A 19,555-nucleotide genomic window follows, 5' to 3' on the forward strand; every position below is an offset into this window, starting at 1 on the left:
AACACCATAAAGTACATATTGTTATACTGAATTTTAAAGAAGAGATCAATGCTCAAAAAAGGCAAGTAGCTTGTTCAAAACTATGTAACTGCTGAGTGGCAGAGCTGGAATTCAAACCTAGACGTATGTAACCCAGAGCCTTGGTTCTTAGTCAGCAATGCCCCAGCGTCTATCAAAGTGCCATCTAGAGGGTGTCTACATCAGAATCATCACAGGTACTTGTTACTTGTTAACTTAGGCTCCTGGATCTAAACCAGTCTGTTGAAGCAGAATTCCTGATGGGTGGAGACTGGACTGACCAAGTATTTCTTGGGCACCTTAAAGTTTACATGCCACTACAATACAGAGTATATATTACAACTTGCTAGAGAAAGGACGGCAAATTCACTTTTTTTTTTAATATGGAGATTTAGTGTATGGAAAATGCCACTCGGATTGCTGTAGGGTTGGAATGAAGAAATATTTTCATGCTGGAATTTGAGGCTGGCATGATTTAACTCCTAATTCTCAGCCATAGTAAGCATAATGTTGCTGCAGCCACACCGGGGTGGTTTGGGTGAAGGATCATCTGCAAGAGAAGCATGGTGGAATGTAATGAATTATCACCAAGCTGAAGCCCTAGACTCCTCTTTGTACATACTCTTGTGCAGTAGGATTTGACAAGTACCGCCAAGTTTGCTCCAAGCATGAAATGTCTTCATATTTTTTCCTAAAAAATGCTTGTGAATTCCCTTTGCATTTTACTTCATAACGTGTCTGTTTTTAATATAAAAATGTGTTTAATTATGTACCAATGGGTGAAATAGACACTCCAGGAAGTTGCACAGTCTTGCTGGTGCCTCTCATTTACCCTCAAGGACCACCAATGGTCCATCTAGGAGCATGAGTAACCAACTTGAGAAACATACCATTGTTTTCGTATAGGTCTCATCTCCACAGCTTGCAAACATTTTGTTGTGTTATTTCTGGGTTCCTCACCATGTTTTTAACATAATAGATCCCTAGTGAACAGCTAATGAATCTAGAAGAAAGGAGTTCGAAAGACATAAAGAGTATGAGAAATCAGAATAGACTCACCAGAAACCAGCACTGGAAAGTGCCACATTAGGAAGTTCTCGTCATGCCTCTTAGGATTAAATGATTACTTTAGCGAAGTACACTTTGGTCTTCCTATACTCTCTTAAAGCTGGAGGCTTTTAGAAAATGGACTTCAAGCAGGTCTTGGGCTGGTTTTCTCTTGTGAGAGAAGGAGGAACCAGTTTTTAAGAATCAAGTCAGAACTCTCAGGATTCAAAATGTTCAAACTCTCACAGTACATTAGGTTATCAGGACTCTGAACATTCCCACTTTCATGATATTTTAACTCCCAAGTTATTTTAATTTAAAATACTAACAGTCCACTTCTGCACTGTGTTAGTAACATTTAAGAGTCTGTGTTCTGGTCTATCCCGAGACTATATTCTATAAGGCAAACTTTGTATGAAATATTTTTAATTGATGCTTTCTAAGAAAATAAATTCTAGAAAGCAATTTCCCTACCAATTACAATAGTGTCACCTTACCACAGTGTTTTTCTATAGATATTCACTTTTAAACCTACTTGATTCCATTCTTATTAGTTTCTTCTCCAGTACATGCAAAATAATGATTTAGATTGCTATATATGAATCCATTTTTGTGGCTTGTGGCTTGTGAATGTATTTGGCTCCTTCTTAGAAACTTGGTCTTCTTGACCTCTGCAGCGGTCACCAGCTGGAAAATCCTAACCATAATCCTCCGTGGGGATTTCTATAGGTGTCTTTTGTGGCCCGTGATCTGTGCTGTGGCTTCCAGTATTCTCATTACAGAAAGGTTAAGCCCTCCCATCTTTATTCCTGAGTAAAAGAAGTGTCAGGGAGCAGATTGAAACAAGCAACAGCTTCAGTCAGGCCTTAAGCCTGTGTCTATGCCAGGGAGGAATCTTTGTGATGAGCAAGAGGATCCATTAGGAAATGGAGCAGCCATTTTTTTAATGCCAGAGTTGCAAAAACAAAACTCTTTATCCTCTGCTATTCTTAGAGTGTCCATATTTGCCAAACTAAAATGTGAGACTCATGCTCTGACAAATACAGAGGTACTTTTGTCACAGCAGTTTCAGAGGATCTAAAGTTGGCACAGTCCCATAATATTCAGGCTCTATTGTTACCATGTGTCCACCCTGCACTGGGACCCGGCATACTAGTTAACAGGGCAGGTGTTCAGTAAGATTGCACTGTGGTTTGTAGAGATTGCTGTCTTTTCTGTCCGAAGGGACAAAAGGTAACTGGAAACATGCTGTCTTCTGGGACCCCGTCTGAGGACATACAGAGTTCATCCCCATAGCTGTGGCCTTCAAGGCCTGTCGATATTGGTGGTAATGACCCTTATCTTTCAGATTTCTGGAAAAGATGTCTGCTATCTTGGATTATACTTAACCTCCGGTTTTAAATTCTCCCTGTTCTCTCTAATGCTGCTCACAGGACTTTAAGACCTCAAGGGGGCATTGTGATGAACATCGTGATCACTGAGGAATCATGGTTGGTGAACATCAGCTCCCAGGCTCTGGGTAGTCTATCTTCAGGGCAGTCTAAAGGAGGGGCCTTCCCATGTCATAGCCAAGCAGGAATCCAGAGCAGACGGACTTGGGGAAAGTGACCAAGAAGTTCCAAGCAGGGACTGTGAGTAGGGATCGCCCCCACCAAAAGCTATCCCTCTGATATAAAGAGGCCAGTCATCAGCCTCCCAGAAGTTGTTGGCTCCCAGTGAGCTGCAGTGAAAGGAGAGAAAAGGAAGCCGTCTCCTCCAGACGATAGCCCAGCCTAGCAGCTAAAACGTGGTGCCCATGGCTCATCTCTGAGAGGAGCAGTAGGCTGTGGTAACAGTGTCTTCACTCCTTTCAAGCCTCGTGACATTAAAAGCTACAATGACATCTGTTTCAAAGTCCCAGGGGGAATGATACAGGAGTGCTATCCCAGAGCATGGTTCCTGCTCCCCTTGCCTTTGTGTCATTTTTTATTTTTACTGTCACTTACTAATAAAACAAGCATGGGCCAGCCAGATGCAAATGGGTGCCAGGCAGCTCTCACTGTTTTTAAGTGATAACCCAAATGCTTCTCACAACCACTTGTAAGTACATGCCTTTCTGGCATGTAACTTCCAGTTCAGTAGCAAATTTCCCAAGAGAATTCCCTACATTTCTGACTGTCATTCCCAGTAGTTTGCCAATAGGTAAAGCTTGGAAGGGTGTATCCAAAATGGTAGGAACCACAAATACTATATTAATATGGCTTATGTAGGATTTCCTTTTTTAACTCAGAAGGCTCTAGCAGATTGCAGGTGGAAAGGATGTTCTTTTCAAGTGTGGCTTGCCAGAAGGAAGGCACTTCTGTCAATAGTAACAATGAAAACATGTCTCAAATTTTATTTATCCCTGTAAATTCTGAAAGCACATTAAGGAAGAATAACAACTTCCCACTTCGGCTACAAAGTGCTAATTAATAACTAACTACAGTTCTCCTGGAGGTAAAATATTAACATTTTTTAAATGAAATTAAGCATCACAATCTTCTTCTAATTGTTAAAAAAAAATACTTATCAGCAATATCTGTTTAATTATTTAGGCATCTCTTAATGGTGTAAATATTATCAGTATAGTCATAAATATTTTCTGCTTTGTCCATAGACAATCAGTTAAAGATCTGTTGCTTGTAGGACTTAAATTAAGATCTATTTGAGACTGCCTGCTGGCCACAAAATAATTACTTACTCTTGCTAATGCCTGAATCCGTTAGACTTAGAAGCAAGAAGTGTTCTTTGCTTTCACAAGTAGGGGGAAGTTATTTTTCTTATATAAATTTCATTGTTGATGGTTTTAGAGAGGATTAGGGTGGGGTTGAAGTAGTTGAAAAATTAATGAACCTAATCCCTTTAACAGCAATTGTTTTTATATTGATAATGATCCGTAATAGTATCACAGGTCACATCCATGTGAAACAGTCACGAGAAATATTTTGGCATGTAATCTCTCCTCCATTTCTCTTTCTAGATTTTTGGCTACTTTGTCCATTTCCTTTCTCTCTCACCTAAGGTGCAGGGTTTCTTCATAGGGAATCAAAATGAATTTTTTTTTCCCCCTGAATGTTTTCTTTCAATGTCCGTGGTCTCTCAGTGAGTTATCTTAATGGCCATCAAAGCATTAATCTCCTAAAAGAGCAAGGGTGCTATGAAAAAAGAACGGTTAGGTTGATATTTCTTTTTTTCCTATATTACAGTCATTTGGCATAGATTCTCACTGGAAATGATTTGTTTACTCATCTATTTCAGTAAATTGTTATGCTGCTTGAAATTATCACAAAGAGTGGAGTCAGATGAAGGACGAGACTGTCATGTTCTGGTCAACCTCTTATCATCTCCAGTGTAAATTAACAATTGTCCTTAAACTGCTTAAATGCCACATTATTGAGCATAGACTTTCTCTGACCTCCCAATGTACTGTTACAATCAGTATTCCTCCTCCAGCACCATTCTTCCCTTTAAATGTTTTTCTTTTTCTCCAAAGCAGTTGTCACCAGGTAGCATTTTAAAACATTACATATTTGCTTGTTTGGTGCATGTCTCCCAGCCAAGATGGAAGCTCTGCTGAAAGGAAGGACTTGTATTTGTTTACTGGTGTATCTGGGAGCCAGGGCATATGCCTTAAATACAGTAATAGAGTAGACATTCAATTAATACTTATTGAATGCATGAAGCTTTTCTCCCATTTTTCAGGGCCCTAAAGCACCAGATCAATGCAGAGCAATGAAATGTCTCCTTGGCCTGGCATGCATTCTGATGACTGCCAGCCTTTATCCTGAGCTGACCATCCTGCTGAGCCCCAGTCAAAGAGTGTCCCTGTGAAACAAAAGCAGAAAAGCAGAAACTGGATGCCTTATATGGACTTGTCTTTATTTAGAGGATTACAACTAAGGGTTGTGGGGTCTGGCATCACATTAACAATTTTAAAAGTAATAGAAAGCAGAGAATCTCAAAGGAGGCTCTCTGGGACATTACTTGTGTGGGCTACAAACAGGGGTGACTAAAACAAAAAGGGGCTCCAGGGTCAAATACTTTTCTGAAACTTGGTGTTCATGAAACTAAGGAAGGTTGTTATTTAAGGTATCTTAGATGTATGACAATGATCATTGGGACTCTCTAAGATAAGAAAATCTTGGGCTATGTGTCCCAAAGGTATTTGATCTTAAGTCCTTCCTTTCTGCCAGCTAACCTGTTTCAAAGATTGGGTTGCATCAGAGGCAACTCTTGATTTGGGAGTTGAACAGGTCAGACAGGGACAGCAGAAGCAGGTACTGGCTCTGCCCCTTAACTCACACTGGTATATGATGTTGGGCAAGCTTCCTAACACTTCTCTGTGCCTCAGTTTCCTCTCACAAGGTAGGGATGAAAACAATCACCCGGGATAGTGAATATGCATCTGACCTATAGGACTAAATAAATGGCAGCAATTGTCGACACATTTTATCCAGTCTAGGAATGAATGCTTTTTTATATAAGCATCTTCAAATACATTTTCTAAGACAGGCTTGGTGGTACTGACCCTCCCCAGCATCAGTGTGCTGTGCCTGCCTTGTCTCAGCACAATATCCCCATCTGAGAAGCTCTGTGCATTTATGCCAAAGTCAAAGAAATGCTATCTTTTAACACCACTTAATACAAAGGTCTGATAACTCACTTCGTTGTATCCCCCAGAGAGCTGATTTCCTGTGTGTCTGTGCCCTTGACCACAGATGAAGATGCTTTTGTCAGGAGGAAGGTGGTAGCATCCAAGTTAATGATTGTGCAGATGCCACATGCAGACAGATTTTGAAGTGACCATGTTTTTTCAGTGAGGTGTGGTTTGTGTAAATCTGACCCCTTCCAGTAATATGTTCATTTACATATATTTAGAATTTATAAATCCTGACAGATTCCACAATATTTATAGCCCTCCATAAAAAGCATTTGCCAGTTTGCAGAGCTTTGCATTTGGCTCTCTGGTATGCCTAAGAGAGCTTAAATAATAATAAATTTGGTGATTTATTCCACCTGGAACAGAAACTTATTTTCCCCACTTGGCTTGTTTTGAAGGGGATACTATAAATAGCGCCACAGACGCTGGGATCAGGAATAGAGAATTGAGATTTGAGGGAGAAGTACAGAAACATTTCCATTATCACTGATGCCTTGAATCTATTTTTAAAACCGTCCTGTTCCTCAAATAATGTACCTTCTCTCCTTTCTTCTGCCCCATCTCAATTATACTTGAATCTCCCAAACCTGTTGCCAGCTTTAGTATTCTATTGCATTAATGGGAAAGAGAGGGTGAAAGTATTAGCTGACTAAGTAGAAGAAAGTTGCCTCTAGGGAAGCCAAAGCAGTTCCCCAGTGTTCATCTTACATTTCACACAGTCAGCCAGAAACTGACTGTCGGTGTCTAAAGTGTAAATGCATTATTTGAGACCCAGCTCATGCCTGCTGCAGATATGATGAAAAGCTATCATTACATGGAAAAGAAAAAAAAAGTCTAATTGTAATTACAAGAGAGAGCCTAAGGACAATGTTGGAAGGTGGATTCTTTCAGCCTTCCATGCTTACAATTACCCAGTACAAAATTAGAAATGCCTGAAGAGTGATTCCAAATGATACCATTTGTTTCCTTAAAACACAAAGTAAACCAAAATTGGGGAGCCAGTTTACCATTACATCTACTGATGAAAGCTGGAAGCAGCCATTCAGGGCAGCATGAAGTGGTGTTAATAACTCGGGCTATGACAAGGAGGCTTCTTTCCAGCTTCTCATTTGAGTGGACTGTGAAGAAAGGAGTCCTTGTGAGAGGGAGACTAATAGTAATGGCTGACTTCCATGGCGAGCTGGCTGTGGACCCGCACAGGGTCACCCATCAAGTGGCTGTGGAGCTTTGCAACAACCTCTTATTAAGTACTGGATTTTCCTGCCCTGATACGTTGGAACACACCCCCATCCCAAGTCTTTCCTGAGCAAGCCCCTTGCCTCCAGCTAATGGAATGGCAGATGTTTGGACCAAGCCCGAGAGCCTGCAGTGTACCACATTTTAATGATTTGTGGTGAACAAAGTAAATGTTTAAAAGCAGGCTTTATGAAGCAGGGAGCTAGTTAAGTATGATGGATTTGAGGCAAAGCAGAAAGAAACTGAATGTTGTGTGGGGGTATTATTTCCCAAACAGGATACAGGTATCTACAGTTCACTGCTAGTTCTAAAGCTTTGCTTGAAAAATGACTTTTTAAAGAACTGTGCTCTTAAGGAACGTCCTTGAGACAGGAGGAATTTCCTTGCTTTTCTATGGCACTTTTGTAAGAGGACACGGAGATACTGAGCTGTTAGACAGTTACTCAGTGTCTTTGTGCTTCTGGGACCACATTATGGGTCTAACACATATGGGATAAACTGTTTTCATTTCTTAAAACTCATAGAAGGAAACAAGGCATGAAAATTACCATATTGCCTTCTTTTTTCTAAAGCCATTAAAAAGGAGAATCCAGTTAGGGCAAATAAAAACGGTTACCATGAACAGGTTTCTTTTCTTTCTTTCCTAGCCTCTTATTCTGCAGCAGCAATATGGCAAGACTTATGTCAAACCGGTATTGTGATGCACCTCTTCTGTTCTTCTTCCATAGGGCAACCCCTACATGTGCAATAATGAGTGCGATGCGAGCACCCCTGAGCTGGCGCACCCCCCTGAGCTGATGTTTGACTTTGAAGGAAGACATCCCTCCACATTTTGGCAGTCTGCTACTTGGAAGGAGTACCCCAAGCCTCTCCAGGTTAACATCACTCTGTCTTGGAGCAAAACTATTGAGCTCACAGACAACATAGTTATTACCTTTGAATCAGGGCGTCCTGACCAAATGATCCTGGAGAAATCCCTCGATTATGGACGGACATGGCAGCCCTATCAGTATTATGCCACAGACTGCTTAGATGCTTTTCACATGGATCCTAAATCCGTGAAGGATTTATCACAGCATACGGTCTTAGAAATCATTTGCACCGAAGAGTACTCCACAGGGTATATGACGAATAGCAAAATAATCCACTTTGAAATCAAAGACAGGTTTGCGTTTTTTGCTGGACCATGGCTACGCAACATGGCTTCCCTCTACGGACAGCTGGATACAACCAAGAAACTCAGAGATTTCTTTACAGTCACAGACCTGAGGATAAGGCTCTTGAGACCAGCAGTCGGGGAAATATTTGTAGATGAGCTACATTTGGCACGCTACTTTTACGCAATTTCAGACATAAAGGTGCATGGAAGGTAAGAGAACATCTGTCTGACTTGAATGAGAATGGGCGTGTTAAACAAAAAAAATGCCAGAGTGTGAGTCTTGCAGCTGTAGTAACATTTGTCACTTGCCACTGCAACACTGTCTCCTGAACACCTGCTAAGAGGTAGGTTCCGAGGCACCTGAGACTCCTCTTACTCGGCAATCATTTGTAATCTCAGACTTTCTGTCACTGACCCTGAACCTGCCAGAATTTCTTAAAATTTAAACGAAAGGGGGGAAAGAAAGCATCTTATTTGAGACCAAAGAACTCCCTAGGTCATGAGGCAGTTTAAGTCTTTCAGGCAATGAACCCAGGAGGAACAAAGCTGGCTGCTCTATAGGAGGGACTGAGAAACAAGAAATATACCTTTCCCTTGTTTTCAGAAGCAAGAGAGGGGCTTCGGCATATAAGACTATCTTTGTTTATGTTTTGTATATTATATTGCGTGAAGTTCTGGAAATGAAGATTGTTTCTTATCTTTAAATCCAAACCAAAGCATTTAGGAAACACAGTACATTTGGTATAAATGGACAAGCTCTACTTTTCAGGTTTGGGGAGCTCATTGCCTTAAAAAATTATACTACCATTTAAAACATGGACCTGAGTCAGGCTCTCTCCCTTTTGTGGGTCAGTTACAGATGAACCAGAGTTTAAACACATGCCTGATCACAGTTTAAGCACATCTTTTATTTTGATAATATACAGAACCACAAGTGAGTAAGTTTCCAAGAATTTTGAAGATGTGTAAATGCAAACTTAGTGAGAACAAGGACCACAATGTAGAGATTTTTTTCAACCAGCTTTTAAGCGTGGTGTGTTATTAACATAACCAACTGATGGGAGTTGAAGCATGCGAGAATGAGTTGGGAAAACTAAAGGGTTGGGGGGTATACAGAAAAATGGGAAAGGAAAGCATAGCAATAATCATTCTGAAAAATGCCAAGATTGATTTAAATCAGAATACTTGAGGATAAGAACATTGTCAGTACATAAATCATCTAAGTTTAATTAAGTAATCATAAAATGTAGACAAGTAAGGTAGGCTTCATTAAGTTTACTGGCTTCCAGCATCTCCCTTAGGGCAGCCTAGACTTTAGAAACTGGAGAAGTGTTGAGACTTCCTGGCCTTTCAAAGTTGGCTCAACTTGTCTTTGATAATAGTAATATCATATTTGGGCACAAGAAGAAAGAAGGAGTCACAGCTGTTAAGGTTAGGACCATAGTGGGCACACAGAATGGTGTGGTAAGTGTGACCTCAGTTTGGGGGTAGAGGTTTCAGAATCTTAACTGTGGAAGGTGCTAGGAACTGGCGGCCACTACTCAGCTTTGTTCTAGCTTCATGTTCCTCCTGTAGGCATCAAGAAACCTTAGCAATGGAATCTCTTTTAAACTTTTTAACCAAGGTCTTGGTGATATGTGATGAAGGTATCTTTAAAGCAAAATAGTGTTTGTGAGACAGATATGCACTGGTACAATATTGAGCTTGTGGGCTCCAAGGTACAAAGGACAGTTCATAGGGCACCATGAGAGGGCAACATGGAGCTGTTTCCTTAAACATTAGCTTCCTATTTATAATAAAATATAGCCATTAAACTCATGAATATTTTAGCAATAAATGATTGGTTTCCAGTATCTAATTCATGGGGACCATAATATATATAAATAATTGGGGTTGATAATTCTGAACAATAGCATTTCATAACAAAGTAACAAGTATTCTGTTCACCTACAAGAAGAAATGTCAAAATTAATAAGCTGAATTTGAATCCTAGTGTGATCTATGCTGTTAGGTCAAATCATCTAAATCAGTTTCCTTGCAGTTCAAGAAATCCTTAATCTAAACCATAATCCTTATAGCCCAACTTCCCCAAATATGCTGATTTTCCACTTGCAAAGGATGCAATGTTGTGAGGCTTTTGGATGGGAAATAACCCTTGTTGGGCTTATTTCTGTTATTGCATATTTATTTTTGTTTCCTTTGATTATTTCAAAGAGAGTGAAAATATATATAAAGCCACAGGCATTTTTATGCATTTTTTTTTTTACTGGGGCCAGACATACTCTGTCTTAAAGGTGGCAAGTTGGAAATGTGGACTCCCACCAGATTTTCCACTTTTCACTTATCCCATCATCCTAGTAGTATCCTCTAGCTCTATTTCATGGATCTGCAGACTTTGGAGGAGCCCTTCTCCCTTCTCTGGGACTCACCTCCACTGTCATTTCCTGTTCACCAGTCCCCTGTAAGCTGGTGAGGAAGCAGCTGGGCAGGAGAGAAAGGTCCAATAGAGGTGAGCACCTTCCATAAGGTCCCTCTCTGTCACCTCTAAACTCTGTCCAAATTCCTCAGGGCAAAACCGATGCTGGCATGTGCCATGGTAGGCACCAGATGGCCAGGGTATTTTTAGTGTTAGGGGAGGGTCTAAAGAGGCAAGGCCTGATGGCTTGGGCATGTCTCCAGCTTTTTAAGTTATATAAGGAAGGAGGAGTTACTGAAGGGAACTGCTGCTGGTTCAGGGCCTTTCAGCATAAAAGCTGTTGTACATTTTACTCTGGAAAACTTCCATAGGGTTAACAGTCTAGGTTATCTTTCTTTTATATGGCAAATCATCTATAGGCAGGTTGAATTTATTGAATTTAGATGATTCTCTAAAGGAAAATTCTAAAGGTTCCTGTTCAAGGACATCATAAATATAAACTTTCCAAAATATAAATGAGATATTTGTTTCTCTCAACAGCCCCTCTGCCTCCACCTTCCACCATCCATGAAACAATTGCAATATTCAGCATGCCTTAACATGTCAGTGTCTCTTCACTATACCACTATTGTTCCACTCGTCACTCTACCACTACATCCACCGTAAAGTGGGAATTTGCAGGACTCATTTGAAGGAAGTGTGTCAATATCCATAGAAAGTGCACAGACAATACAAGATTTTTCACCTTGAAATATTAAAGCTATGAGACAAAAACTTTGCAGCCTTTGCTTGAATTGACTATGAGCTTCAATTCTCTGCTTCTTGTGCACACATGTACATGCCTTTATGTTTGATAAAGGCTAGTATTGTTTGGTAACAATGATGTTTTGATAGTTACTGATGTAGCATTTGTGTTTTTTTTGGCATGTGACACATCTGATACCTATTTCACTGTGACAAAAGCTATAATCCCATCCTAAAAATTGTATTCCTCTTCTGCTATGTACTTATTTTGCTTCCCTTTACTCCACCTCATTGTGTATTTATTAAGATAATGGAGGAAAAAGAGGAAACATAGCTCTTGGCAATCTCCGTGACTCCATAGTACTTATATTGTTCAATAAACCTAATAATCTTCATGTACTAATTCTGACTTATGGATGCCCTACTTCAGTAAATCAGGGTGATTTTCTCTAGTGAATAATAGGCGAGTGCAGTGTGCCAGTACCTTAATTAAAGAGTGGCTCTCTTAGCCTTGATCTCATTTTAATTTACGGGGTAATACTACAATAATATCACTAATGGAAGATACATTAAAGGGCATCAAGTAGCATTAACTGTATTAAATTATGGTACTTGTGTTAATTAACTGCTGAAGCAAGATGGTTCTAATGGCCAAAAAGGTCGTCTAATGCATAAATAAAATCTACCCAGATGAGGGGTGAGAGGAGAAATGAAGAGTCGATGTTTGCTCTGAATATCTTCTTATACAGACAGGGAGTTAAATTCAGACTGTTAAATATGGATAATGTCCAAATGTTTTCCTAGCTGTACAATTGGAAATTTTGATTTTTACATGTTTTATTTCCTTCTAAGTTTTCCATAATTAAATTTTTAAAAGTTGAACATCATATTTGTCAGATGCATAGCTTTCATAGAACATAAACACTACATTATTTATTGTTCCTTTGAAGTGAACCATTTCAAGGAGGTGGTATAATTTATTGTAATAATTGTTAAATTTGAAAGATATGAACATTTGACAATATGCTCATTTATTTGTAAGATATGCTATCAGCAATGTGTCAAGGTATTGGTTTCAGACAATGGAAAATTCTTTTTCAACCTCAAAAACTTTAGGACAGGATTGTAAGAACTTTTCCCAGTGGCTTAGGAAATTCCAAACTAAATTTCTATTATTTGCCATGTTACACAATATTCCTAAATATATTATCAATAATTTTTCTCAGTGGTGTTTACTCATTTCTTACCCTTTGTGTTGCCTACCCAAGCCCCTTATAGGAAGTTGGTTGCCAGAATTTTTTTATACTATTTATTTAATTTAATATTTTTTAAATTTAGTCTGTTTACAGAATTGATTTTGCCTTCCATGCCTCCAAGAAAGAAGCCAGGGAGTGCTAACACAGAGGTTCCACTTCTGCACACTTTTGGGTACCATCCTCTCTTCATTACTGCCCCAGCTCGGAACCATACCCTCCCTGCCTAATCTAAGGGCCTGGGAAGGTCGAGGGACAGCACCACTCTAACGGGGCGTCAGGAGTGAGGAAGGTCCCCACCCGCTCAGGGATCAGATATATTTGTAAACCCACACTCTTTGAATGTCAATACCTTGGTATTTGCTATGAATAGGACAGCATGAGGTTGAAATTCACTTTCAAATGGTAATTGCAAGGACATGTGATACTAGGTAAGTAAGAACACACGGGAAAGTTTAAAAAGATAAAAGCAGTAGGGTGTTCTTTAAATTTTCTCAATTAATTTGGAAGATTATGTAGTACTGAAGCAACCTACTAATTACAAAAAGCTTGCCAGTCATCCTGCAAGTTCTCTGTCTTTTCCCTAACCACAGTTCAAATAAATCTACCAAAATATTTACTATTTTCCTCTTCTGTGAGGTAAATTTGTTCATTCCTCCCAGGTAGTCCTAATTATGAGGTTGGGTTTTACTCCCTCTTAACCAATTCTGCTTTTATAACACCTTCCTTTTTTCTGTCACCAAAAATTAGGTATCCTCTACCCTGGGACAGATGCTGGGCTAGCCAGTGGGTATATGGAGATATACAGGGTATTCAGTGCTCTCAAGGATCTGATATTCAGAAGGGCACAGGCATGTAAATGAAAAATGATGACAACTTTCATTAAGTGTATTCACTGAGTGAATGTGTAAAGTGTACTGGTAACAGAGAAGGAGACACTAATTTAACCGGGGCAGCCCAACAAAAGCTTTAATGAGGATATGACACTGCATGGTGTCTTGAAACATGTGCTTTAGAATGCCAAGCAGCCAGGGCAAAATGGATATTCTATGTAGCAATCATGTTTAAAAACAGGACAGCATATTAAGGAACTCCAAATAGTTGGGAACTGGTAGAGTGGACAAATGCTGGGATGGGACAAATGAACTGAGATGCCCTTCCATCTTCTCCTTGGGGACCTTCGGCATCTACAAGAAGCACTGAATGATTCTTGCATCTTGACCTCTTCGGTCTCCCATGCTACAGTAGACCTAAAATTACCTGGGTTTTCCTATGTTGACTAATTGCAGGTGAGAACCATTCTAAGGCAGTACAGTTAGAGGATGTTCCAGTGCAGCTGTGTTCAGCAAAGAACTGCAGAGAGACAAGGAGAGCTGTAACACTGCTTGATTGTAGAGCAACTATAACCCTACGCCCTGAGGCTTAAAGGAGGGTGTGGAAAAGCTCTCCAAAATCCACAAAAGCCATCATAACATAAAGGCTTGAGATTTGCTTACCAAGTCAGGAGGACTTCAGTGACCAACCAGATTTTTGAGGAAGAAAGGGCTGAAAGAAAGACTTCAGTAGGAAGCCAAGTGAAGCATCAAGTTAAGGATTTGAAAATACGGATCTGGTGTTTCAGAAAGAGATTTGAGTTAGACATTTAGGTTTGAAAATTATCCCCTTATATGTAATGATTGAAGATTAGGGAATGGATGACATTGATAAAATAGGGTGTTTTCCCTTATAATTATAAACTATGGCCATTTATAGAACATTTACAGAACTTTGTGGAATACTGTCATTTAACAGTGATTTCTGAAAGAAACTGAGAAATAATCTGAGCAATAGGAGGAAAGCAGAAGAGCAGGGAATGAGGGAATTCTAATCGCCCCATTAGTAGTTAGCGAATGGCCCTTGGCATCTGCACAGCACTCAGGCTACAAGGCTCCTGTGTGGTACCTTGCTTCGTTTAATTCTCATAAACTCATGAGCCAGCTGTTGTTCAACCCAATTTTACAGATGGGAAAATTGAGGACAAGAGAAGTTTCATGATTTTTTTTGTTGTTGAACATCCCTCACCTAATAAAGTAACAAAGTCAGGTTGCTAGTTACAAGCCTTATGCTTTCTTTCCATTAGGCTTCTGCAGCCATACTAGCCTGAAGTGGGCTCAGTACAGATAGGAGGCTCAAAATATTGCCAACAGAGCAATCTTTAAATGGCAACAATGAACCAGTAGGTCTGCTGGCTTTGGCCTTCTGAGAATATTCTGGGAGTCACCTTTTCCACGACTTTTGGCTCACTATTTTACCATCTGAGATTGCTGTGTGTTTATCTGAACTTTAACTTCTTACCTCATTTTTATCAATTTTATAATGTGCGATTGGGCTAATTTGTCATATTGTGTTAGTTCTAGGAGTTTTATGCTAAAATAAAATTATGATCATAGTCTTTTATTTTCTATAGGGGAGAAAAAAATAAATGAACTGAATTTTCTCAATACTAATTTTTCTTCCATATTTTTACATAAGCCCTTAATATTTGCAACTACTTCTGCTTAATGGGCATCATCAAGCACTAAAACAAACCACAAATATTCATGGATAAGCTTGAAAATGGCCAGCTGCCTTAGCTTACTTTAAGAAAGTTTATTCCTCAATTGAGGGCAATTTGCTTTCCCTTTTAACTTACATTTATTAGTCCATATTCTCTCTTCTGGAACTATAGTGACTAAGTGTACTACCTCTTTCATTTACTAAAATTTCATAAGTTTGCTGTCAAGGATGCTATCCCCCAAGTCATTTTGTCAAGTTATATGTAACCATTACACCATCCCCAAATTTTAAACTGTATTTCCTCTTCTTTTAAAGGGAGAATGAAGTTCCATAAGTAAGAGCATTCAAATGAAAAACTTAATAACATAGTTAAAAATAAGAAAACAACAGAAAGCATTGCTACTCAACTCTCCAGTGGAAATGCTTAGAATAAAGATTTATGGTATGAACCCATTTTAAGTAGACAACTGAGTGCCATTCTGATTTGGAGCATGTTTTGTAAATCCTTGAGGATTTCTTGAATTATAAGGAGAACATATGCATAAACAGCTCATTTTCCTCTGAGGTTTGCACCATTAGAAGGAGAGAATGTATCTAATAATTCCTCCAATTAAATTATGAACTTCATTAGTGTGCAGAAAAACAACCCAGTTTAAGAGTTTGTCTCTTTATCCTGAATTCCCCAGTGCCATAGATTTTTTTTAAGCAAGTGAGTCATTAAAGGAAAGATGTCTCCTTTTTAAAAAACATAAGGATATTTAGACAAACTACCACATAATGAAAAAGAGATAATTTCCTCTCTCAGTCTAGCATTTGTATAGGAGGCTACACTCTGCATGTATGTTTGGGCATACATTCACATGCCCAAACAATGGGAAACAGGGATACAGTCAGCTCTTTTGACTTCTGAAGACTTGATTTTGATCCTTACTCATTGGTTGACATTTTTGAAAGGTCTTGCTCACTTTTTGTCCCTAGGATCAGAGGTACTTCTGACACGTTAGGAGGTCATGACCACTGCTTGATATATAGTGTAAGAGCTTTTGTGGATCTATGGATCTGTGGTTCAGTAGAGACACCATTTCCATTCATTGTCTATAAACAGAATCTCCTTATCACAAAATGAGAATGTTATACTGAATTAATGTTTGTCAGAAGTACTCTTTTAATAAAGGCCATAATGCTCAAATACATTTGGGAATCCTTGTTTGCAATATTTTCTTCTAGGAGAATCACAATGCCTATTAATATATTAAAGTCCCCAAGATGTACTACAGTAAGAACATATTTTTATTTTATTCAACCAGAGTATCACATACTTATTTAGCGGAAAAACATTTATTTGTACACCAAAGAACTAGTGTTACCAAAACTCATGTGGGGCATCAGGGCCCCTTCCATCTCCAGAATCATTGGGCTTTTTATATGATACAAGAAAATACATGAAAACATTGTGTGCATCTGTTTGTGTGTTTGAACTATTTGAAGGGCTAAGAACAGATTGATATTTCACAGCAAGGTCTAATTTTAGCTGTCATCCTCCCTATATTGTTGCAAAATTGGTTTGCAAGTGAGACTATTTTAGGAGAAGGCTAGCTTTGATAAGGAGTATCTTTCTTTTTTTAATTGTTGCTCTTATTATTTAAAACTTGTGAAGTATTGCCCATCTTTGAGAATTATAAGAAATTAAGTACTGTATTGGAATAGAGAGGGATATTTTTGTTTTGTTTTTAAGCTAGAGAAATTGTGATGGAAGAGTCAGTGAAGATGTAAAAAATGAAATGCCGAGTGGTACAATCTGGTGTGTTTTAGAGACAAATAGAGATGCTGGAGCATTTCTATGCCTCTCTAATGTAAGCTACCCAAACTCTAATTATAGCAATAAACTAAAATCATATACTTAAAAGAAAATAAGATTATCTATATTATATATGCATATATATATATATATATGTTTTATATTTTTATATTTTTCATTTGCTTTGGAAATTTTTGAAACCACAGGCTGATTTTAGTTAAATACAAGCTTCCTTTCTTTTACCTCTTATGAGTATATTAATGAATAACAAATGAGAGCCCAGTAGAGCTAAACATAGTGCACAGTTAAGGGATATCATCTTATCTACCAATTGTGTTGTTGACCTGGTTGCTTTTACTCATTTGGTTTTCCAGATATCAGGGAAGAAAAGCTGTTACAACAGACTGGTGTCATCCATGTGTAATTATAGACCTTCCAGTGCTGATGAGCACAGGGAACAGATGGGGGAAGGGTGAGCCAAATGATGATAGAAGGAGGGATTGTAAGAGGTCAGTGATTTGGCAAGTTGGGAGTAGAAAGCATCATGAACTCCTGTACTAGAATTATATAGGCAGTGTGTATGCCAAGAAGAGAGTCATAACATTGCAAAATCATTCTTTTTTAGAATTGAAATAAAACATGAAATAATTTAATCTAACTCCTTTTTCAGCTGTGACACAGAATAGTTAAATGAATTAGCCAAGGATAATACTGCTGCATAACAAGAAATTAGACCCAAAAGGGATGTGCTTTACTCACTGATCTGTCCCCAGTGCCTACTGCTGAGTCTGGCACACAGTAGAGGTTTAATAAATATTTGTTGAAGGAGTGAGAGAATGGATGTGAAATACCCTCTTGAGCATCATGTAAACCAACCATTCTAAGTATCTGCACTCTTCCGTTTAGCATCCTGTGGCCACCTTTTGTATTCCTTATACAGGTCCACAAGGGAATTGGAAAAGCCCCATGTTTTTGATAATGCCACCTTGTCCACTATACTAGAATTGCAAAGCTTTGGGCTTCAACCAGTTGTCCACAGTGAGAAAAAAGAATTTATCTGACTCAAATATCAGAGTAATGCATGTATTCAGGATAAATGAATATCACCCTACCCAGGCACACACTGTTTTTTTTGTCATTTGTCTGACTGGTGCTTTTAAGACCAGAAATTGTGACTCATATTTATTTTTCTGGGTGAGGACAAGTCCATGAAAAGAAGTTCTCCACCCTCAAGAAATATTTAATAAAATTCAATGTCACGTATGTCCCAAAGCTGTCTTCAAATGATGTTAGTCTCTTGGGTTCAGCAACTAAGGAGTTAAAAGATCTAGAAAAGCCATTTTATAATTTGTAAATGAGACCTATAAGTACTGTTAGAGTCAGGGTTGGGGTTGCAAAGAGTTTGAGCTGAGGAGATGTGGAAATAGGCTAGTGACCTTTTATTAACATATATATTTAGTAAAATAACTCAAGTTTATTATATACTCTAAGTAGCAAAGTAGGATTAAAAATATTAATACTATAAGACAGATTATGAGGAAAAGGGAGAGATAAAATGAAAGAAAATAATGTATACCTGGCTCACAATGGTATAATTGTGGGTAATTTTTTATTTACATGTGCTTTTCTGTATTGTTCACATTGTATTCATTGAACACATCAGAATAAAATTAGTTCTAAAAATACACTTAAAATTAAGTCATGTTACACAAAACAAAATCAACACAGGAAAATCAGTTGTTCCTATGCACTAGCAATCAACAATCCAAAAAGGAAATTAAGAAAAGAATTCCATTTACAATAGCATCAAAAAGAATGAAATACTTATGAAAAAACTGAACCAAGATGGCAAAAGACTTGTACACCAAAAACTACAAAGCATTGCTGAAAGAAATTGAAAAAACACATATAAATGAAAACGAATGTCATGTTTATGGTTTGGAAGATGTTAAAATGTTAGTAGTGCCCAAAGTGATTTATAAAGTCAATACAACCTCTGTTGAAATCCCAAAGACAATTTTTGCAGAAATAGAAAAATCCATCCTAAAATTCATATGGCAACTCAAGTGACTCTGAATAGCCAAAACAATCCTGAAAAAGAAGAATAAAGGTGGATGTCTTACACTTCTTTATTTTAAAACTTACTACAAAACTGCAATAAACAAAGCAGTGTGGTACTGGCATAAAAATAAACATATAGAGCAAGAACAGAATAAAGAGTCAAGAAATAAAACCTCACATGTAGAATCAGATAATTCTTGGCAAGGATGCCAATTTGTTTCAAAGGAGAAATGATAGTCTTTTCAACAAATAATGTCGGGAAAGGTGGATATCCATATGCGTAAAAATGAAGTTGACTTCAGACTTTACACGAACATTAACTCAAAATGGATCAAAGACCTAAATGTAAGACTAAAGCTGTGAAACTTTTAGAAAAAAATGTAAGGGGAAAACTTAATGACATTGGATCCAACAATGATTTCTGGAAATGTGACACCAAAAGCACAGGAAATAAAGAAAAAAGGATAGGTTGAACTTCATCAAAATTCAAAGAACACTATGAATGAAAGACAAACCACAAAATGGGAGAAAATATTTGCAAATCATATATCTGATAAGGGACTGTCATCCAGAATATGTAAAGAACTTTACAACTCAACATCAACAACAA

General features: G+C 38.3%; 1 protein-coding gene across 5 annotated transcripts in view; it reads left to right on the plus strand.

Moving 5' to 3' along the window:
• NTNG1 (netrin G1) overlaps nucleotides 1-19,555 on the plus strand; it is a 307,348-nt gene that overhangs the window by 162,120 nt on the left and 125,673 nt on the right. For all 5 annotated transcript variants that reach the window (XM_017664603.3, XM_017664606.3, XM_017664607.3 and 2 more), the window contains exon 3: nucleotides 7,708-8,348. In XM_017664603.3, the coding sequence (XP_017520092.3) occupies nucleotides 7,708-8,348 (641 nt within the window). The remainder of the gene's footprint in view (nucleotides 1-7,707; nucleotides 8,349-19,555) is intronic.

Source organism: Manis javanica, chromosome 4, assembly GCF_040802235.1.
Source record: "Manis javanica isolate MJ-LG chromosome 4, MJ_LKY, whole genome shotgun sequence".
Taxonomy (NCBI): domain Eukaryota; kingdom Metazoa; phylum Chordata; class Mammalia; order Pholidota; family Manidae; genus Manis; species Manis javanica.